Source organism: Tetrao urogallus, assembly GCF_951394365.1.
Source record: "Tetrao urogallus genome assembly, chromosome: 8".
NCBI classification, from domain to species: Eukaryota; Metazoa; Chordata; class Aves; order Galliformes; family Phasianidae; genus Tetrao; species Tetrao urogallus.
Genome location: NC_136821.1, coordinates 36,358,311 through 36,381,124, shown reverse-complemented (window position 1 = coordinate 36,381,124; position 22,814 = coordinate 36,358,311). Strand labels below are relative to the sequence as shown.

At 52.3% G+C, this 22,814-nt stretch overlaps 1 protein-coding gene across 1 annotated transcript; it reads left to right on the top strand.

The window, feature by feature from the left end:
* Window positions 1-1,107: 1,107 nt before the first annotated feature.
* On the top strand, window positions 1,108-19,799 carry FTCD (formimidoyltransferase cyclodeaminase; the record flags this gene model as incomplete). Its single annotated transcript, XM_079539019.1, has 14 exons — window positions 1,108-1,161; window positions 1,978-2,161; window positions 2,460-2,588; window positions 2,752-2,840; window positions 3,424-3,603; window positions 3,685-3,822; window positions 4,338-4,469; window positions 5,141-5,202; window positions 5,672-5,801; window positions 5,942-6,103; window positions 6,819-6,862; window positions 6,982-7,120; window positions 7,522-7,617; window positions 19,713-19,799. 14 exons carry the CDS (start codon window positions 1,108-1,110, stop codon window positions 19,797-19,799), a joined length of 1,626 nt encoding a protein of 541 aa, XP_079395145.1.
* Between the last annotated feature and the right edge of the window lie 3,015 nt (window positions 19,800-22,814).

Below are 22,814 nucleotides of genomic sequence, written 5' to 3'. Positions count from 1 at the left end.
CAACCTGTTGATGGGTATTTTGCACAGATAGCTCTTAGGGATCAATTCTTTACCTGCACTGCAACCACCTTGCCATGCCCTCCCCCAATGCAGCGCAGTGCCCAGGGCAAGGGCTGCTGGCACACTGTGCTGGTGGGGGAGCCTGGCTGCCCCGGCTTGTTGCTCTAGGGATATGGCTCTCAATTCAGGTGTTTGAGGGCGAGCCCGTCTCTCTCCCACAGCCCTGTGCTGACCAGCCCCAAGCCACTGTCACAGCTAATAATAGACCTTGTGTGCAGGTGCTGTGCCCTGAGCCACATCTGCATCAAGATGGTGTTCAAGGAGTCTCTTCCAAGGAATTCTTCCTCAGCTCTTCTCTCCTGCAGCTGCTGACTTTGCCTACCTGGGCAATGGAGGACAAAGGTAGGACTGGGGCTACCTGAGGCTGTTCCACAGGGAGGGATGGCTGGAGTGTGGAACAGGGGTCACCCCAGGTTGTCTAGGCTGGAGCTGTGATGGCCAAGGGGTGAAGGAAGGAAGTGGACTCAAAATCTAATAGTTTCCCTGTGCAGGTTGAAATCCTGCTCACAGTGATGGATTTTAGCATTGGCCTAGGACCTGGGGAGTGGGAGAATCAGACTGGTGCTCTTGGAACATCAGAACTCCCCATCAACACTGGGTTCTCATGGTTGTGTTTGTCCAGTTTGTTCCTTTGGGCAGCTGGACTCTTCCTTTCTGTGCCCCCATCCTCTGTGTCCCTGCAGCTGACAGGGCTGTACTCAGGTCAAGAGCAGGTTACTGGGGTTGGGCTCAGAAGAAGATTTTTGTTTTTCTTCACATGGTGTGAGCTTGCCTTAGTGACTCATGGGCACTAATGGGTAATGACTGCTGGAGATTTCTCTGCATGTGCTGCTCAAACCCCACAAGAGCACTGCAGTCCAAACAATCACCGTTCTGTTGATCCAATACATTTTCTGTCTCCTGGCTGTAGATCAGTGCAGTTAATGAGAAACCCTGGTGCTGGGCAGAGTGCTGGGAACATTGCTGCTGCCAGCAGGACAGCAAGAACCAGAAAGACCTGTGAGGAGCCAAGCCCAGGGCCACAGGGTTTGGGCAGACACCAGGACCATGGCCAAGCTGGTGGAGTGCGTCCCCAACTTCTCGGAGGGATGCAACAAGGAGGTGAGGGCTGGCGGTGGGCTGCGGAGCGGGGCTGGTGGCTGGGCCTGTCTTGCAGCAGGTTCTGCATTGCTACTTGTGGCCTAGCTAGTACTTTTTCAGCACTTCGAGCCCTTCTGGGCCAGCTGAAATCAGAGTGAATTCAATTCAGTGAGAACTTTCATCTTCTACCCTGGGGGGAAAGCGGTGTACTAATCCTGAAAATGCCCAAACACAGTGTCTGATCCCATTTTGCAATTCAGTAAAAAACAGGACTTTGGCAACCCCCTTCCGGCTGCCTGCAGATTGCCATAGGGTCTGGGCAGTCTGGTACACCCTCATAGAAAAACCTCACTTTCAGCTATTTTTCCAAACATGCCACCCAAGTTAATATTGCCTGTGGTGGTTCACCTGCGTTAGGCTGCACTTTGCCCCAGGGGTGAAGGTCAGCAAACCCAAAACTGTTGCAAAACTGCTGCTTCCGCTTGGGAATGGGCTTTGTGGTGCCAAATCTGTTCTGGAGTTTGCAGGGGACAGTGTCCTCAGGAACAGCAATTTCTGATGGTGCCCGTTGGCATGCAGCTCTACAAGGGCTTGAGGATACATTAGGGCTGGAAATGTCTGAGCCCCAGCTCTGCCAACTGGGAGTTGGATGTACATGCTTGGAGGTCCTGCATCTTCACTTTCTTCCTGACAGGTCTGAGGGCGGGTGCATCCCCTGCACTGCTTGGTGCAGGGTGGAGACACCTGAGCAAAAGCATTACCCACCTTGCAAAGCTGCTGGAGTGTAGTAGGCATCTCTCCAGCCCAGCCAACTTGCCCACTTTGGATGTTTGGCAGGTGATCGAGGCGCTGGGGAGGGCCATCTCCCAGACACCAGGCTGCACACTGTTGGATGTGGATGCTGGTGCCTCCACCAACCGTACTGTTTACACCTTTGTGGGAACCCCTGAGGCTGTTGTTGAAGGGGCACTGAGCGCAGCCCGCATGGCTTGGGAGCTCATTGACATGAGTCAGCACAAGGGTAAGCATTCCCAGAGCAAGCCGGATCGAGAAATAGGGCCAAAGTGCTGCCAGCAGGAAAGCATGTGTTTCCAGCACTGCAGGATGGATGCTGATGAGAAGGTGCAGAACAGTTGCTCATCTTCCCATTGCAGAGAGGCTGCATCCATCCTGCCCCTGGGCTACAGTAGGCATTACTGCTATAAACTCCTCCTTCCTTGCAGTGGCAATGTTCAGTCTGCAGAAAAAGCAGGGAAATGGTCCTTGTCCCTCCTTGTCTGCTTGCTTTTCCCAGCTCCTGATCTCTGCCCCGCCCCCAGGTGAACATCCTCGCATTGGGGCCCTGGACGTCTGCCCCTTTGTGCCAGTGATGAACACCAGCATGGAAGAGTGTGTTGTTTGTGCCCACGTCTTCGGGCAGCGCTTATCAGAGGAGCTGGGAGTGCCTGGTGAGTGGGGAGTGGGCAGACAGGCTCAGACCCCATTCCCCTGCATATTCCCAACCATAAACATACAGCATTTCTTTTACAAAAGCTTCACCAAGGGCACAATGGGGCAAATAGTTGAAACCAGACTGTTAGACAATATGCTCGTCCCCTCTCTGCCTTGCAGTTTACCTGTACGGAGAGGCAGCCAGGCAGGAGAGCAGGAGAACCCTGCCTGCCATCCGTGCTGGGGAATACGAGGCGCTCCCCAAGAAGGTGAGCCTGGCTTTGGGAAGGAACCTCCTTTCTCAACAATTTCTCCAACAATTGCACGCATCAGCTGAGAGGTGTGAGGTGAAGGTGCACTGTATTCACACATCCAGGTACAAGGTGCACCTCACTGCGATGGATGTCCATGGACTAGAGTGAGATAGCAGGGGCTGAAGCAGGGAAGATGAGGAAGATGGGCTTGCTCAGCCTGGGGAATCCATTTAGACCCCTGTGTGACAGAAGTAACCAAAACACCCCAGAGAACCTGAATGAAATATCTCCTCTGGCTCCAAATTAAGCATTTCTGCATTAAGCCTTTGGAAGCTTTACTGAGAAATGAAATAGGAGAAAGTTTTGAAGTGAAACAATTGGAAAGTGCAAGAAAAGTGCTGCCTTTTTATATTTGGGGCTTCATCTCTTTGGCACAAACATTTTTTGATCAGATGGAGGAGCTGATGAAATGTTTTGGGTGCTGCCGAGTGTGGTGGTGTTAATGGCAGATGCTGGTCGTAGATGGAGAGGCCACCTCTGGGAGGTCAGTTTGTGCTACCTACCAGCATGCTCTCATACACTCTTTCTTCCTCTCCAGCTTGGAAAACCTGAGTGGGCTCCTGATTTTGGGCCCCCAACCTTTGTTCCCCAGTGGGGGGCCACAGTGACGGGGGCCCGGACCTTCCTGATTGCATACAACATCAACCTGCTGTGCACCAAGGAGCTGGCACACCGCATCGCCCTTAACATCCGTGAGCAGGGTCGTGGCGCCGACCAGGTACCCTTGTGCTGCCCACTACCCTGCTTGTCCTGCCCTGGGTTGCCATCACTGTGCTTTGACCACAATGGTCTTCCCCAGCCTGGAAGCTTGAAGAAGGTGCAAGGCATTGGTTGGTATTTGGAGGAGGAAAACATAGCCCAGGTTTCAACAAATCTCCTGGACTTTGAGACCACACCGCTCCATGCTGTCTATGAGGAGGTCTGCTGTAACGCAGAGGTAGGTAGTGCACAATGCTCATGTCAGTGGTGAGCTTTGCAAAGCTTGTCTCCCTCCATATTTTTGGCCCAAAACCATAGCTGGGCTCTGCTTTCTTTTAGAATCATAGGACCACTAAGGTTGGAAGAGATCATCTAGTCTAGATCATCTTAAGATCATCTAGTCCAACAGCCCACCCACCCCCACCATGCCCACTAACCATGGCCCTCAGTGCCTTTTCTTCAAAGCCTTGAGGGATGGTGACTCCACCACTTCCCTGGGCAGTCTGTTCCTATGCATTGCCACTCTTTCTGAAAAGAATTTTTTTCCTCTTATGCTCAGTCAAGTTGGGCAAAGAGCTGAACCCCAAAAGCTAAGTAAGTTTTTACTAACCTCAACTCTTGCCTTATCTCCACAAGGTGAGTGCAACTTTGAAGGCCTTTCCATGAACCATGATGGGGATCACCTGGCTGAGGTGGCAGTGGAGGCAGAAAAAGCAGCTCTGGGGACACTCATGTTTATGATGTTCCTCACAGGCTCTGAAGCTCCCTGTGGTGGGATCCCAGCTGGTGGGGCTCATTCCCAAGAAAGCCATGCTGGATGCAGCCGAGTTTTACATCAAGAAGGAAAAACTCTTCATATTGGAAGAGGAACACAAGATCAAACTGGTAATGTGAGTCCTCCCAATATTGAGACAAGGGTGGGATTACAAATAAGACCTCCAGTCTCTCAAAATGCCACTGAGCAGGGACCTTGGACCCTTGTTGGATATTGGATACCCCATTACCCTTGGCTCAGGGAAATGGTGCCTGGAAAGATGTGAGAGCACAGCAGTGGGACAAACTGATTTATAACCCTGAGGATGCTGAGATGTTCAGGGGAGCAGAGAGCCCATCCCTTTAGGACTGAGCACTGGACGCAGCTGCCCAGCCTGCCTGTGTGAAGGCTGTGAGGAGAAGGACACACAGCTCAAGGACGGTGCTTAGTATTAACAGGACATGTTCCAGCACCACTGTAAGCTGGAAAGAAAGAGGCAGGCTCTGCTCTGCTTTTCTGTTCCAGAGGGGAAGGGAGCAGGGAGGGACTTTGCCACCCTGTGAGGAATGTGCTAGATAAGAGTGAGCTAATTATTTATCCGCGTGGTTTCCAGTCACTCATGGATACCACATGCCACTCCCACCTTTGGGATGGGAGCCACTGGTGAAACCAGTCTGCCTTGCCGTGGGTAGTGGCTCTCTTCCATGGCTAATTAAAAGCGGGGCACAAGGACACAGTGGGATGTGTTGGCTGGGTGCTCGGTGCCAGGTTGGTGCTGATGTGTTGGTGCTGCTCCTTGCAGGTTGTCAGCCGGCTCGGCCTGGACTCCCTGTCTCCATTCAACCCCCGGGAGCGCATCATCGAGTAGGAGCTCCTCATCATTCCTGTCTCTGGCCAGGCTGGGGGATCTTGCTGCCTGCTTCTTGCACTAAGATTGCTTTGAGAGGGAGAAGTTCACACGCAAATAAGTTCACATGCACTATCAAGACCTTGTCCCTTTACCCTTGGATGTGGTTACAGAGTTCCAACTAGCACCTGGGCATATTCCCATTCCATAAAATGCTGTTTGCAGAGAGACATCCCTCCATGCAGCACAATCCCTGACATCATCAGTGCATGTGTCCCCGAGTTCCCATCTGTCCCCATGAAGCTCCCTGTCTCCTTCTCTTTCCCACCCTCCTACATCTGGGAGGTCTCCCAGCGCAGTGTTAGCCCCTGTCCCAACTGACCAAGGGGTGGATGAAAAGCCAGCGGAGAGGGCAGTGTGGAATGAAAAGGGACTGGCTGGTGGCGGCCATGAGCATGAGGTGGTCTGACCCATGGTGTACTGCAGGTACCTGGTGCAGGCAGGACAGGAGGACAAGGGGCTGGTTGCAAAGCCACTGGGTGCCTTTGTGCGAGCAGTCGGCGGGAGGTCGGCAGCGCCAGGAGGAGGATCAGTGGCTGCAACTGCGGCCTCTCTGGTATGTGCCCTGTGCCACGGAGTCCCTGCTTGCTTGGGTGTTTCTCCAGGCACCTGGGGGCTCCTTGGTGAGGGAACCTGGCACAGTAGTAGTGGCAGGTGCGGTGTCCCAGGGTAGGACTTAGCGCAGTGCTTTCACAGGGAGCGGCCCTGGGCTGCATGGTGGGGTTGATGAGCTATGGGAAGCGGCAGTTCGAGGAGCTGGATCCCATCATGAGGAACGTGATCCCTCCCCTCCACCAGGCCATGGATGAGCTGGTTGCCATGGTGGATGCCGACTCCCGTGCCTTCAGCAGCTATATGGTGAGGTCTTACCAGCCACGGCCCTGCTTGTAGGCAAGGCATTCGAGACAGCTCTGCATCCTGATGCCCTTAGGAACAGGCTCATCCCCGCAGGGCTGGGGGAAGGGACGTTACTTGGGGTGGAGTGACTAATGCACTGTTAGAATGTGTCCAGAAGAGGGCCACCGAAACGCTCCAAGGGATGCAACGCTTCATGAGTACAGGCTGGGAAAGATGGTGGCTCTTCAGGCTGGAGAAGACCCTGAGGTGACCTGGTAGCGGCCTTTCATTATCTACAGGGGGCTGTGAAAGAGAAGGGCACAGATTTGCTAGCTGGGTCTGTTATGACAGGACAAAGGGAAATGGTTTCAAATTCAAAGGGGAAGATTTAGACTGGATATAAGAAAAAGTTTCTTACAGGGTGCGTAGTGAGGCAATGGCACAGGTTACCCAGAGAGGTGGTGGATGCCCTTTCCATGGAGACATTCAAGGTCAGGCTGGATGTGTATCTGAGCACCTGATGGAGCTGCAGGTGTTCCTGTTCATTGCAAGGCAGTTAGACTAGATGATCTTTAAAGGTCCCTTCCAACTCAATCGATTCTATGATTCTATAATTATACAATTTTATGAAGGGGTTCAGAAGAGTATGGGAGCTAATGGTTCTGCTGTGGCCCCTGATGCACATGGGATCTCAGAGCTCCCCTCACCCACCAAACTTGCTTTTCCTTAACTGCAGGAAGCTATGAAGCTGCCAAAAAGCACCCTTGAGGAGAAAGAAAGGTGAGTCAGATTGGCGAGGGCTTGCAATGGTAGCGGGAGTTTGCACGTGAGCTTATACATAAAAGATGAGCAACCCAGGGCTGGTCTCAGCATTCACCAGGGGCTGTCCCCTACCCCAGGCGAGCGGCCGCCATGCAGCAGGGGCTGAAAACAGCAGTGGAAGTGCCCTGCACCCTGGCATTGAAGGTGAACAACCTCTGGTCCTCACTGAAGATGCTGGCGCACCATGGCAACCTGGCCTGCAAATCCGACCTTCAGGTACAGCCCCACTCAGGAGCTCCCAAGGCCAGCGGGCTCACATGCTATTCTGGCTGGGGCTTTAAGGCTGCCTAGCTCATTGCTTGTCCACACAGGGTTCTCCATTGCTGCTTGAAATCTATCCAGCTTTTCTTGCCAAAACTGGCCACTGCTTTCCATTTACTAACTTTTTGGCAGCTTGCAAGCCTTTCGGGAAAGATGCGCTGCATTATCCCTTGCCTAAATTTTCCACCTGGCAAGGTCATAAAATGTTCCCACCATAGAAGCTTTATCTGGAAAAGGCGAAGAGAGGGGACATTGCTTTCCATGGCAGACAAACTGCACCCTGAGGGTCTGCCCTGCTGCCAGACTGAGAGGTGCTACTCTGTTTCAGTCAGCTTTCCAGAAGCCTCTTTTCACAGGTGGGAGCCAAAATGCTGGAAGCAGCTGTGTTTGGAGCCTATTTTAATGTCATGATCAATCTCAAAGACATAACAGATGAGAAATTCAAGACTGAGGTAAGCAGGAGCTGCATGTGTGTCCCAACCCTGGTAGTGTGGACGAGGCTGGGATCCCTGGGACTCTGTTTAGAGGGGCTTGGGGGTTGTGGGCATAAGGGTACCCTTGTGCCAGGGTAGAGACAGAGACATCGTAAAGACAGGAGGAGATTCCTGGGCTGGGCAGATGACACACTGCCTGTCCTTCAGACTGGAAACGATGCACCTTCTTTCCTCCCCATGCAGACATCGCAGATGGTCACCGGGCTGCTGGAGGAGGCAAAGCAAGGCGCAGCACTTGTGTGGCACTGCTGGAGAAACGAGAAACTTGAGAGGATCTCAGAGCTGGGCCAGGGAAAACAGCGGGGATACACAAATACAGATGGGAAACATGCTTGCTCCTGTCTGGGCTTCTTTGGCACCCATCTCAGGGATGCTGCTTCTTGGGAGGTCCCAAGGTTATGTTCCTGTTCTAGCTTTTCCTTGGCCAAGAATGATTTTCATTGCCGGAGCTTGGACCTTGCATCTGTCCTCCCATCCGTGGGGCAGAGGGGAGGCAGGCTGGGCTGGCGGTGCCACGGGAATCCTGTGGGTGGCAATGGCTGGGACCCCATCGTGCTGCCTGGGTGGAGATGGCTGGGCACCTAATAGCCCTCACCATCCAATTTGTCTCTGACCAGAAAACACCCTGAGACACTCTGTGAGACTGCGGCAAGGCCGGGCACTGGGGCCACATACCTTTCTAGGCAGTGTGCAAATGGGCCCACTGAATCACTCAGTGCTAAGGGGGGGCGTGCTGCAAGCACCAGGCAGCCAGCAGGAGGAAGGAGGGTGTTACTGGGAGAGGCCCCTGAGAGGAGATCCAAGCATGGGAGGCCCAGTCTCTGTCAGTCCCGTGGTCGACGGCCGCCGCTGGGGTGTGAAGGCAGACATCACCTCCTCTGCGGAGCAGACTGAGCTCAACCTGCTCAGGGGGTGGATGCTGGGGAGAGCCCACCATCCCCGGCTCCATTCCTCAGCAGTGACACAGGTGGCCGTCAGCAGTGCCCTGAGCCCCCTGCCCTGCAGCCGGGCCCAGGAGAACATGAGCCCCGTGCCTCCCCCGCACACAGCACCCAGCACCCACGCTGGGTGCAGTGCACCAGGGTTCAGGGCAGGGACGTCTGACTCACAGCATCACCTGACACCACGTGATTGATCGGCCCTGCAGGACCTTTGTGCTGGGTGGGAGAGTAGCGCTGACGTTTCACCCGTGCCCATGGTGACCGCCACAGCACCGGGAGTGGTGCTGCCAGTGTCATTGCTCCGCAGTGTCACCCCTGCCCACCGCACCTTCCTCGCCCAGGCAGGGCTCTGTATTTAACGGGTGCCCAAGGGCTGGGCCCGCTGCTTTGGGAGAGCCACGCCAAGGACGGCCATCAGGACTGCGCTGCTCTCGGAAGGAACTGATCTGCGGGGTAGGTGAGCAGAGCTGATCCCTGACATGGCCGAGACTGCTGGGGACAGGGACAGCGGGGGGACCAGGGCTGGTGCAGGGACAGGATGCAATTTCCTCTGTGCCCCTCTTGCTCTGCATTGACACAGGATGCACATGTGAGCTTGGGCCATGTTGCATTAGATTTAGTGCATAATTTCCATTAATGATGGAAATAAGTGCTGGGGGGTGGGCAGTGAGTGCCTGGCACTCAGCATCCCCAGAAAGGATGGGGTGGCTGTGGGAGCCTGCAGTGGGACATGTGTCGTTTCTGTGCCTGGGGCATGGACTGCGACTGTGCTTGTGGCCAATGGCCAGCTGTGCAAAGGCAGGGGCCAAATGGTAGCCTGTGTGCAGTGGTGAAGCACTGACATTGCCTGTCCTTCCTTTGCAGCTTGGAGTCAGTAGAAGATGTGGAACGCTAGCCAAGGTGAGCAGCCACAGGGCTAGGGCTGGTCTGTCAGTGCCATGCAGTCACTGGGGCTTGGGAAAAGGCCTGAGGGCTTAGCTGGGTGCCAGAGGGGAGGGTAACATCACCTGTGAGGTGGGCATAAACCCAGTGGGATGCTTTGAATAGATGGGTGCATGAGCTCCATGCATTGCCTTTCCAAGGAATGCCTGGCTCTGCTGACTTGTAATCCCGCTCTTTATTCTAGGCACACCACCGCCACCGCAGATGCAAGTCTGCCCATCTGCCCCTCCGAATTGCCAGTACCCTGGGCCCAGCAACCCTTGCTACCCAGGAGTGCCACCTGCCATCCCTGGGAACTGTCCCCCAGGGCCCCCTCCACCTGGCCCTCCCCCACCAGGCCACCACCACCATGGCCACCACCCACCGGGCCACCACCACCATGGCCCCCACCACCATGGGCATCCCCCACATGGGCCACCAGGATGCCCACCTGGGTGCCCACCAGGCCCCCATGACTGCTGTCACAAGCACAAGAAGAAGCACAAGAAGAAGCACTCCAAGTGTTCCCACAAGCACCATGGAGGCAAGGTATAGTTGCAGGAGATCCCCCAGCTCTCCGTTGTGGTCATGTGTGCTCCCCCTCTGCCCCTGACCCACTAGAGTGGGTGGTTAATGTGTTTTTTTTGTGGCTTTGGAGACTCCCTTTTAGTTTATAAATAGCCAAGCATGAGCCATTTCAGATGAGTCTTTTGAAACCTGATACCTGGAATTCCTTGAAGCAATTCTAAACAGCAGATTGGTGCAGCTCAGGGTGCACCATGCAGTGTGTTAAATCAAATTCTCTGGACAGCAAGTGCTCCATGTCTGTGCTGGGCAGATATGCTGCAGACAGTGCTGTCCTAGGGATGAATCTGGATAGGACTGAGTGAAGGACTGTAGAACAAGACCCCAAATCCACTGTCTGAGGCAGGAGCATTTCCCAAACAAAGCAAATCCTCAGCTCCTTGTGGTGTTTGATTGCTTGGAAGATCTACCTTGACATTTGCCTTTGCTGGCAGAGACCAGAAACTTTCCAGAATTTAACTGAGCTGAACAATCTTGAGAACTAATGATTACATACCAGCCCTCCAGCCGCATTTGCATAATTATATTTGCCAAGGATCATGACAGAAAAATAATGATTTCTAGATCTAAAATACAGCATGTAACAGCACTACAATAAACATTATGATCATGTTATTAGTAACTCATTTTATCGTAATGGCAAGACAGCCCAGCAGAGGTTGGTTGCCCCGGGCACAGCACCAACACTGGTAATTACCAGTAATTACCAGCTTGCAGTTCATCCAGTGTGCACACCTGAGGGCACAGCTTTTGGTGCTGTGCAAAGACACTCAGCTGGGGGGAGGTGAGACCACAGCCACCACGGACGGATGTGCGTTGCAGCTGCTGCCAGCTCAACCTGAACCAAGCTGGGCACTGGGAATGGGCGTGCAGCTCCTTCCAGGCAGCAGCTGGAGGTGGTGGGATGCCACACTGAGGGCTGAGGGGGGGCTGTGGGAGCCCAAAAGGGACTGGGCAAGTTCCTCAGTCTCACGCCTGCAGCTGCGAGCTGCTATTAGAAGTGGTGTGGCAGAGGGCTGTTTCTGTGCTGTCCTGAACTGGTTTTACCTCCTCCTCCAGCACTCAAGCAGCTCAAGCAGCTCTGATTCTGACTGAAGAAAACATCTCCTACCTGTGTGGAGGTGAAGCCCTGAGGAGACAATACATGAAGACAAATGCCTCGCAAGAGCCATCTACTGGTTGTGCTGCCCCATTCTCCCTTCTCTGCAGCCTGCATTTTGCCTGTTGGTGATTTTCTCGCTTTTTGTTTGTAAATTCTTTGCCCTGGAATTGTAGTAAATAAAGGAGTAACAGCTCTGGCCTGTGTCTTTATTGAGAGGGGCTCACATCCCATCTCCACACTGAGACCCGTTCCTGTGACTGTGAATAACAGCACAAGGAGTTCTGTGAGCTGGTTGGCACCCTGTGTTTGGTTATCCCTCTGCAGTGACACCAGCTGCTACATGTCTTGCAGAACTCCTTAATGCTGTGTGACGTTCCCCAGCTGTTGCAGAAGGGCTGGTTGGAGAATAAAGTAACTCCCCTCACACTGAGCTGCATGAGTTGCCATCCTGCTTGTAGGCTGTGTGTGTTGGGGGAGCAGTTGGGATCTGCTACTGTGGCTGCACACCCCTCCCAGGATGGCTCCCGTCTCACCTGGGACTGCACACAGCCATATTTTGTCCTTAAAGCAGCTCCCCTGCAGCTCTCCTTTCCAGCAGAGGGAAAGCACAGCAGCGATGCTGCAGCAGACAAGGCCACGGCACCCCGCTGCTTTACCCCCTCTGGCCCCGACTCGTGGCCGTCCCTGCACCTGCCCTGCCAGCTCCTCTGCTCCTCGCACAATCCATCCCTGGACATCTCCTCATCCCCGTGCTGTCTCCGTCACCCTGGGTGGTTCTAGCTGAGAGCGAGCAGCTCCTGGAGCCGGGCCGGGCAGTGGGCGCCCCAGGCTGTGGTGCCAGCTCCTGGAGCCATGCTGGGGGTGCAGGCCTGCAGCAGGAGTGCTGTGTGTTCCAAACCAGCTCTACGGCAGGAGAGGAGTCTCACCTACCTGTGTCTGTTTCAGTGTCCTCCCCAGGGCAGCCCTTGGCAGGCACAGCCTGTGTGACCGGTTGCGCCAGCGTCCTGTTGGCACGGCTGCGTCTCTCTGGGGTACATGCTTTGCTACCGGTTGAATCTGCAAAGGGGAAGGCAGCGGTCACTTCCCCAGCCTGGGCAGAGATCCCTGGGTCCACTGTGTTGGCTATATCCAAATACTGTATGAGGACAGTATCTCTGATAAGGCAGATGTTATTCCCGATTGCAATGGTGGGTGTCCTGCATGCAGGAGTGCATGCAAAAATCAGCATCACATCTTTTATGCTGTATTTCCCGATGCTTATCTCTCCCTTCCCTGGTCCCCATTGGCTAAGTACTTCAGGTTCACAATCTTCTTGATGCTCAACTAAACATACGGAGACTGACTAAACATAAATTGTTACTAGCTAAGCATATTTTGCTAATTATTTAACTTCTAACATTTGCTCACTCAACACTCGGTCATTATTTCTGGACATCTGCTTGTCCTTGGATGGAGATAATTTTGGAAGGAGGATAGGAATGCTTCTGGCCACCCGGAGAGGGTATTGGTTAGAACTAGCATATAGCAAAAGCCTGCTTTTTATTAAATATATATAAATTTTCCATTGTTGCCCTGGAAGGTTCCCTTTCCTAATAGGCCCCACTTCCTGGTTACTAGGATTGTACAATTACTTTCGAATGTCTGCCCCACCACTATGTTTCATTATGTTCCCTTGGAACCAATCTCCATAAAATACTAGAGGGCACAGCGATGTGTCCATCTGGGTACGCACCCATCTGTCAGCTTGCTCTCTTCCCTTTTAAATCATTAATTAGATTCCTGTCCCCTCTAGAATACTTTACAGGTTCTGACTCAGGTTCAGATATTTTCAGTTTACTGTCTGGAATTAAAACCAGTTCACCAGTTTCTTTTCCTTCAGCTGCCTGTTTTGCCACCTGATCCACCATCATATTTCCAATCTCCTGTACAGTGTTGCCTTTCTGATGTCCTTTACAATTCACCATAGCCATCCAGCATAACCATGCTGAATTTGTGTTCCTTGTGTGTGCACAACCCTTGCTCTTTCCAGATGGCACCATGAGCTTATACCACCCCAAAAGCATATTTACCATCTGTCCATACATTTAGGGCTATTTCCGCCTTCTCAGTGGAAGTCCCTGCAGGGAATGGTTGTGTTTCGATTACCTTGTCAGTAGCAGTTACTGCATAACCTGCTTTACGGTTTCCTTGTCTCACAAAACTGCTTCCATTGATGAATCCAGGAATCCTCAGCACTGTATAATGATTCCTTCTTTAGGTCTGGCCCACAGTCTCCAAGCAGTCGCACACTGCTGGCTCAGAGGTAGCTCTGCGTTGGTGTTCTGGGCGTCTGGCAAATTGCTTCCTTCCTTCTATTTGATCAGTTGAGCTTTCTGTTGAGAAACTTGATAGCCATCTAAACCAAGAAATTCAGCAAACTCACACTCCGTTGCACACAGTCCTCTTTTGTCACTGTGGCATCCACATCCTGCAGTAAAGTTCCACCTTGGGATGGAGGAACCCGAGTCCCAGGCTCACAAGCTGACTGGTTCTAAAAATCATTGGGCTGCTCTTACAATTCTGGGTAACACTGTCCAGGATAACTGAGTCTTTTCTCCCCATACTGGGGTTTTCCTACTCAAATGACTTTAGACTTTCTTTAGCAAAGCCAGGCAGAAAAAGGCATCCTTCAAATCCAGAATGGCAGACCCCACCTACTCATTCCTTAACTTGGTTCATAAAGTGTACAGTTTTGCCACCTCTAGGTGTGCATCCTCAACAATTCTATTAATTGCCCTCAAATCTTGTGCCAAATGATAGCACTCGCCATCCCATTTTCACCAGCAAGACTGGGGTGTTGTATGTGGATTCACATCCAATTAATAATCTGAACTCCAAAAAGTTATCTATTACTTCTTCTATCATTCTCCAATCTCATACCCTCCAAGGGCACTGCTCGACCTTGGCTGGACTGGCTCCTGATTTTAACTTAACTCCTAAGGGGGCTGCATTTTTGGCTCTTCCAGGCATCCCTAGTGCCCTCACTCCTGGGTATACCTGATTCAGGATTTCTGTAACTTCTGGGGGTACAACACTGGTTTTCCAGTGTGTGTTGAAGCCAGACTGTTTCAATCCATTGGTCTTGCCTTACCCTTAGTTCCAATTTTTTTTTTCTTCTTCTTTTTTGTTTCTTAACTGTTAAGCTTTTTCTTGTTGGCCATTACCTCCTATTACTGTTACAAAAATCATCTGTGGGTAATAATTCTTGATACAGCATGCAGTAAGAGACACCTGTATGCACCAGAAAACAAACCTCTTTACCCTGTTTCCCTCACTGCAGTTTAACCAGTTTAAGCTCAGCAGTGGTTCTGGCATGGTAAAACCTCCCATGTTCCGTCATTCAACGTTTGCAATCAGAGACAGTTCCCTTCCCCCTCAGCCTCGTGCACCTTTTCCACCCATGTCCCATTTCCTTGCTGTTTGCACGCTGCTTTTGGTCCACTGGGAACAGAACCCTCCCTGGGCCCTTCCAGATCCTGCTCTACTGCCGCTGCTGCTGTTCTTAATTTCTTTCTTTCATTGCAATCTCTGTTTCTACATACTCTCCAAGCCCCCTTAATTAATTTATCCAAGTCCCTTACTTCTGCTTCCTTTAATCTATATAGATTGGGAGCAAATAAAGACATTCTCACTCTGATTAGCAAAAGACCCTGGGAGGTGTAAACAAGTTTGGCAGACATGGAGGGAGAAAACCAAAGAATTGTAACTATTCATGCCAGACAGAAACCTCTGGACATAATCAGGAGATGTCTAGCTTGTACACCTGGCCTGGGTGTGAGCAGATGCTATGAAGGTCAGGCTGAGCGGTGGCAACAAGCCCTGCCAAACCTAAGACTGCTGATGGAAGTGGGCGGCAAAGAACCATGGGACCATTATGACAAAGGAGCAGAAGGCAGATTGCCAAATGATGGAAGACCCCATTAATTATGAATGGAACCCAGTTTACGTTGTCCCGGCCAGAAACAGGAGCAACATGCAGTGCAGAAGGAGGTGAGCAACAGCACCGAGCTGCATTCCATGGAGAAATGGTTCTGTGCAGGCTGGGAGCAGGGTACAGGGGGCAGCACATGGCTGAGCGGCTGCTGACGGAGTACTGCACTGAGATGGGGCCCTGATGGCTCTTGCCTTGTCAGGGAGAGCCAGGCACTCGTTGGGGACTACACTCTGTCCTCCTGGACACGAGAAGGTGCAGCACTGCCACATCCACTGGCAGCAGGACGCTGGCAGCCCCACGTTCTTCCTGACCAACATCCCGGTGTTTGACAGCCTCTGCGACCTCATCGCTCACTGCCAGGAGATGCTGCTGAGGTACAACAAGTTTGAGATGAGGCTGACGGAGCCGGTGCCTCAGAGCAACACCCCCAAGAGCAAAGAGCGGTACCACGCCAACCGCAGCAGTGCCCAGCTGAGCTGTGCAGATGCAGTGCCGTGGGACAGCACAGAAGGGACGAGCCCAGCTCCAGCGCCGTCTCCTTCAGGTTGGAATGGACAATCAACCGCTGCCACGTGCAGCAGGACAATCACGCTTAATAAGGCGCTTGGCCAAGTGCATACTGTTCAAATCCGTCACATGCCGCAAAGACCTTCAGTCGGCACTAACAACGGAGTCCGTGTCTAATTGCCACAGTTAAATCTTGCTCTTATTTGCCTTCCTCAACCTGTGCCTTTCTCAAACCTTTTCATTTTCCAAACTTTACAAAAACTACTAATGTTATTTCAGTTTCACCTCCTCCTCCCTGAAAGGTTCCACTGCTAACACTGGGAGGTAGGGTTTCCTTGTTGTCTGCAGATGAAGGCTATTCTCACTTCCAGTATCCTGTCTTTCCCCATGTGGAAGTCACACTTTGTTTACAGAAGTAGTCTCTGGCCCCCAGCTTTCTCTCTCACTCTGAGAGCTCAGTTTACAAGGCACAGAGGGGAGGCAGTGCAGGGGGGTTGTTTTCGTGCTGGTCACAAACTTTAACATCTCTAATTCACTGTTTTTCCCTATTTTTTTTTTTACTTTTTTTCCCCCTCCACAGTTTGACTGTTTGTACCCTCAATTGCACTTCCACATACCCATAACCATGTACACTTTCATATACTCTTAGCAGTTACACTTCCATATACCTTAACAATATCCCTTAACAGTTACACTCCCGTATACCTTAACAATTACACTTTCATACACCATCAAAGCCGTTTGTCCTGCTCCCTTCAAAACCCACAAATCAAACCGTACAATTCTTCTGCTTCCACAAACACCCAGCACTTTTCTCATGGTTAGGTTACTCAGTTATAAAACAGGCCCCATTACTTCATATATGTTCCCGGTTTCTTTTTCAATATTCCCCCTGGCTCATCACCAACATCTCTCCTATGAGTCAAATTGCAACCCAGGGGGTCTTTTCGGTATCTTTAGACACCCCTTGCCCCATAACGGCTTTTCAGGTAACGCTTTCACACCATAAACATCTAACAGTCACAAAGACAGTGACAGTTTATCTTTGGGATCCTTCTTCTCCCCACCTCCCTCCAGGCCCCAACCTTCCCTCTGTGTTCCTTTCCCCTTGCAAAGTAATCATGCCTAATCACGCCTCTTTCTTCTCCAGTAAATAACATAAAGATAAACGTCATTTCCATCCACGAGTAGAAATCAGGCCCTAGAAATTGATCTAATTGCTCTGCTTCTCTGATAGGATCCTCAATAAAGGAATTTGTTTCCTTCTTGAAACTCCTAACCTTTCTGCTAGTAAAAAGGGGGAAGGACATTAACATCTCGTTTGCATTGCTCTGGTTCCCTCAGTAATTGGGTCCCTGCAGGGGATCAGCAGCATGGCCATTCCCCAGTCTGCAAAGACCTCTGCCACTTGCACTGCTTTAGAAGTTGAAGGGGGGAGCAGCTTACCTACAGGATCCCACTTAGGATCTTCCTGCTTCTCTCCTTTTTCTTTGAACTTTGACTCCCTCTCGTGAGGAGCTGTTTTACTTCTTGTGACGTAAGCTGATTCTATTTCAGAGAAAGAAGTCTTAATGTCTGCATATAAATTCAAAGCCTGACAAACCCAACCTTCATCAGACCCACATTTTGGTCAGAATAATGATTTTCCCCCTGGTGGCTCTCTAGGCCGTGTCTGTACACAATATTTAAGCACTTTTTGCTGCCCTTGTCCCTAGTTTTGGGGTTATTTTTCCAATGCTGAAGCTTCTTTCCCAAGGGGCTATCTATAGGCACGATTTCGGGGACCTTTTTCCCCTGTTCTTGGGAGCTCCTATTCCCCATCCCTCCTGCTGTGAACTCCCCAGCTCACAGGTGACTGCGCTCTGATTCTCAGATTTAGGGCCAATCCCTCCGGATAAATATTTTTCTAATATCTTGTTAGTTCTAATGCAGAAACAACATTCCATTCCTACAGCTTGTCTTCAAGGACCTCGCATTCCTACAGTTTCTGTGTTTCTCCCTAAAGTTTGCAAACAAAGTTATAGTTTCCTCGATTTGTCATAACAACCTTTTATATTTCAGCCGACCTTAAATACTGGATGAGAGATTAAACAAGAAACGGAATTCCACAGAAAGCACTTTTACAGCACGAACAATTAATGATCACAAAGACAGTGGCAATAACCAGTACAGTTTACACGGCCAATAAAGCCAGTTCAGACATTTACTCCTTCCACACGGTTCCACTTGCCTGGTGCTTTAAACACTGAAGTGACAGATAGGAGACCTTTCACTTTGCCCATCTCTGGCTGCCCTCCTCGTGCAGAACACGGGAGCAGGGATCAGGACTCTGCATTCACTCTGCAGCTGTGCAGCGTGTCACTCATACACAAAATCAGGAGTTACAGGAAGTGTGATGCAGATCACAATACACGTGGTACCAGGCACTTGCAGCATGTAACAGCGCCAAATATCCCTGCTGCTATTGCAGCCACTGACTTGCGGAGCAAGCTTGACAACCACTGAGTATTTATAAAGCAGGCATGTTTTATTCAGCGTTGCACACACACGCCGGGTGCAAGGGGGGTAACCCTGCCCAACTTGCTCACCTGAGAACAAAAGGTAGCTACGTATACAGATCAAACTTGTACATACGCATAGGATTTATGAGAAAAGGGAAGGTAGTTCTGAGAAATCATTACAGCATGCTCCACCCGAGTCACACCTCCTGGGCACGCGTAGTACCTCCTGGTGGTCCTCTATGAGCGTCGTGAGGATCAAGGCCACGTGTCTTCCTTGCTATGCACTTCTACCCTTGTCCCTGTTAAAAAGGATGAGCCGGCCTCAGCTGGTTCCCTATCAGGTTGTGACATGCAGTTCTTGCCAAGTCAGGTCCAACAGCCAATCAGCGAGTTTGGGTTACCTTGCTCCATTCTGCACATCTGCCATTCATTGTCTGTTCTCAGCTCGTATTTAAACCTTTCCCTCTCTCAACTCACCAGGAGCACCCGGGATCCCATTACTCAGGGTGCAAGCCAACACAAGTTTGCCCCTTCACGCTTACCTGTCCAGACCCTTACACCGGGGGGAGCAACTGCCCTTCTACACCTCGCGTAGGATGTCTCCTCACAGCTTACAGGTTCCCCTCCAATGTAACGTACCTGATCCACTGATAGTTCTTGTCTGCCCCCGCATTCATTGGGTCCTTCTCCTCCTTGGAGGAGAAACTCCTCCTTGGAGGGAGTCCTTCCAAGAATCTTGGGGTGTGCCAAAGGGGTCCCCGCTCTCAGCTGGTCCTGCAGACGAACAGAGTGCCTCCTGGCTGGCCTGCCAAATTGACTTGCAGAATCAAACTCTATAACCCACATAAGGTTATAAAGCAGGTATGTTTGCTACAGCACTGGGTGCAAGGGGGATATCTCCTCCTAACTCGCATTCCAAGAAAAGTAAGGGTTACATATTTAAAGACATAATGTACACATATTTATTGCATGCCAATAAAATGGGCCAGAACACTGAGAAACCATTAACACAATGTGCCACCCTCTTGAGCATGCGTACTGCAAATATGGGTGGGGGTTCTGGTGGTCACTAGATGAAGGCTAGATCTTTCTTGCTGTGAACTTTCAACCTTTCCAGGGGTTGCATTGTGTTGCAACAGCAACTTTGCCTCCTTATCTTCTCTGGACCCCCTTTGAGTTGCAGACAGCAACTCCACTTAGTTTCATTAGACCCTCCATTGCGTAAACAGCAACCCTACCCTCCATCGTGTTGTCAGCTCTGCCTTCTGATCTTGGCAGGACTTCCACCTCCCCAACTGAGCTGCAGACAGCAGCTCTACTTATCTTTACTTGTCTTCAAGGATCTCTCAATCCTATGTGTTCCTCCCTAAAGTTTGTGAACAAAATTATGGTTTCCTAGATTCAGTACCCTTGTGCCAGGGTAGAAACAGAGACAGAGACTGGAGGAGATTCCTGGGCTGGGCAGATGACACATTGCCTGTCCTTCAGACTGGAAATGATGCACCTTCTCCCTCCCCACGCAGACATCGCAGATGGTCACCGGGCTGCTGGAGGAGGCAAAGCAAGGCTCAGCACTTGTGTTGGCACTGCTGGAGAAACGAGAAGCTTGAGAGGATCTCAGAGCTGGGCCAGGGAAAACAGCGGGGATACACAAATACAGATGGGAAACATGCTTGCTCCTCAGTCAGCAGTGCCCTGAGCCCCCTGCCCTGCAGGAGGATGTGACCCCCGTGCCTCCCCCACACACAGCACCCTTGCTGGGTGCAGCGCACCAGGGTTCATGGTTCATCCCATCACCTGAAACCACGTGACTGATCGGCCCTGCAGGACCTTTGTGCTGGGTGGGAGAGCAGCGCTGATGTTTACCTGGGGGGAGCTGGGAGTGGTGCTGCCAGTGTCATTGCTCCGCAGTGTCACCCCTGCCCACCGCACCTTCCTCGCCCAGGCAGGGCTCTGTATTTAACGGGTGCCCGAGGGCTGGGCCCGCTGCTTTGGGAGAGCCACACCAAGGACGGCCATCAGGACTGCGCTGCTCTCGGAAGGAACTGATCTGCGGGGTAGGTGAGCAGAGCTGATCCCTGACATGGCCGAGACTGCTGGGGACAGGGACAGCGGGGGGACCAGGGCTGGCTGGTGCAGGGACAGGATGCGATTTCCTCTGTGCCCCTCTTGCTCTGCATCGACACAGGATGCACATGTGAGCTTGGGCCATGTTGCATTAGATTTAGTGCATAATTTCCATTAATGATGGAAATAAGTGCTGGGGGGTGGGCAGTGAGTGCCTGGCACTCAGCATCCCCAGAAAGGATGGGGTGGCTGTGGGAACCTGCAGTGGGACAAGTGTCATTTCTGTGCCTGGGGTGTGTGGACAGCGACTGTGCTTGTGGCCAATGGCCAGCTGTGCAAAGGCGGGGGCCAAATGGTAGCCTGTGTGCTGTAGTGAAACACTGACATTGCCTGTCCTTCCTTTGCAGCTTGGAGTCAGTAGAGGATGCCGAAATCTTGCTTTGGTGAGCAGCCACAGGGCCAGGGCTGGTCTGTTAGTGACACACACTCAATGGGGCTTGGGAAGAGACTCAAAGCAGCCACCAGGCACCCTGAGATATCATCTGTGTGCCAGAAGGGAAGGGGGTATCACCTGTGAGGTGGGCATAAACCAGGTGGGATGCTTTGAGTGCATGTGTACACCTGCTCCCTGCATTGCCCTTTCAAGGAAATGCCTGGCTCTGCTGACTTGTAATCCCCCTCTTTCTCCTAGGCAAATCAGGATCATCACAGAAGAAAATCTGCCTACCTGCCCCTCCAAAATGCCAGCACCCTGGGCCCAGCAATCCTTGTTACAAAGCAGTGTCAACCTGCATCTCTGGGACCTGTCTCCCAGGGCCCTCTCCACATGGGTTCACACTGGGACGCTGCCTGGGACCCTGCGTGTGTGCCTACATGTGTACCGATGTGTGTGCCAACCTGTGTGCCAACCTGCGTGCCCACCTGGGTACCTGCCTGTCTGCACACCTGGATGCCCTCCACTCCCCGACTGATGAAGAAGCACTCCCAGAGCTACCACAGGCTACATTGAGGCAAGGTATAGTTGCAGCAGATCCCCCAGCTCTCTGTTGTGGTCATGTGTGCTCCCCCTCTGCCCCTGACCCGCTAGAGTGGGTGGTTAATGTGTTTTTTTTGTGGCTTTAGAGACTCCCTTTTGGTTTATAAATAGCTAAGCATGAGCCATTTCAGGTCATTTCCAAGGCCCAGCACCAACGCTGGTAATTACTAGCTTGCAGTTCATCCAGTGTGCACACCTGAGGGCACAGCTTTTGGTGCTGTGCAAAGACACTCAGCTGGGGGGAGGTGAGACCACAGCCACCATGGATGTGCGTTGCAGCTGCTGCCAGCTCAACCTGAACCAAGCTGGGCACTGGGAATGGGCGTGCAGCTCCTTCCAGGCAGCAGCTGGAGGTGGTGGGATGCCACACTGAGGGCTGAGGGGGGGCTGTGGGAGCCCAAAAGGGACTGGGCAAGTCCCTCAGTCTCACGCCTGCAGCTGCGAGCTGCTATTAGAAGTGGTGTGGCAGAGGGCTGTTTCTGTGCTGTCCTGAACTGGTTTTACCTCCTCCTCCAGCACTCAAGCAGCACAAGCAGCTCTGATTCTGACTGAAGAAAACATCTCCTACCTGTGTGGAGGTGAAGCCCTGAGGAGACAATACATGAAGACAAATGCCTCGCAAGAGCCACCTATGTTCCCCAGCTGTTGCAGAAGGGCTGGTTGGAGAATAAAGTAACTCCCCTCACACTGAGCTGCATGAGTTGCCATCCTGCTTGTAGGCTGTGTGTGTTGGGGGAGCAGTTGGGATCTGCTACTGTGGCTGCACACCCCTCCCAGGATGGCTCCCGTCTCACCTGGGACTGCACACAGCCATATTTTGTCCTTAAAGCAGCTCCCCTGCAGCTCTCCTTTCCAGCAGAGGGAAAGCACAGCAGCGATGCTGCAGCAGACAAGGCCACGGCACCCCGCTGCTTTACCCCCTCTGGCCCCGACTCGTGGCCGTCCCTGCACCTGCCCTGCCAGCTCCTCTGCTCCTCGCACAATCCATCCCTGGACATCTCCTCATCCCCGTGCCGTCTCCGTCACCCTGGGTGGTTCTAGCTGAGAGCGAGCAGCTCCTGGAGCCGGGCCGGGCAGTGGGCGCCCCAGGCTGTGGTGCCAGCTCCTGGAGCCATGCTGGGGGTGCAGGCCTGCAGCAGGAGTGCTGTGTGTTCCAAACCAGCTCTACGGCAGGAGAGGAGTCTCACCTACCTGTGTCTGTTTCAGTGTCCTCCCCAGGGCAGCCCTTGGCAGGCACAGCCTGTGTGACCGGTTGCGCCAGCGTCCTGTTGGCACGGCTGCGTCTCTCTGGGGTACATGCTTTGCTACCGGTTGAATCTGCAAAGGGGAAGGCAGCGGTCACTTCCCCAGCCTGGGCAGAGATGCCATAATCCAAAGTCTGGTGTGGACTTTGGCCAAGCAGGAGCAGTCCTGGGGCTGAGCAGCTGGAGGAGGTGGCCATGCTCATTGCTTTTTACCATCCTTCACAGTCCTTACCCACAGCCCTGGGCCAAGGGAACACGAAGCAGATGAGGAATGATGT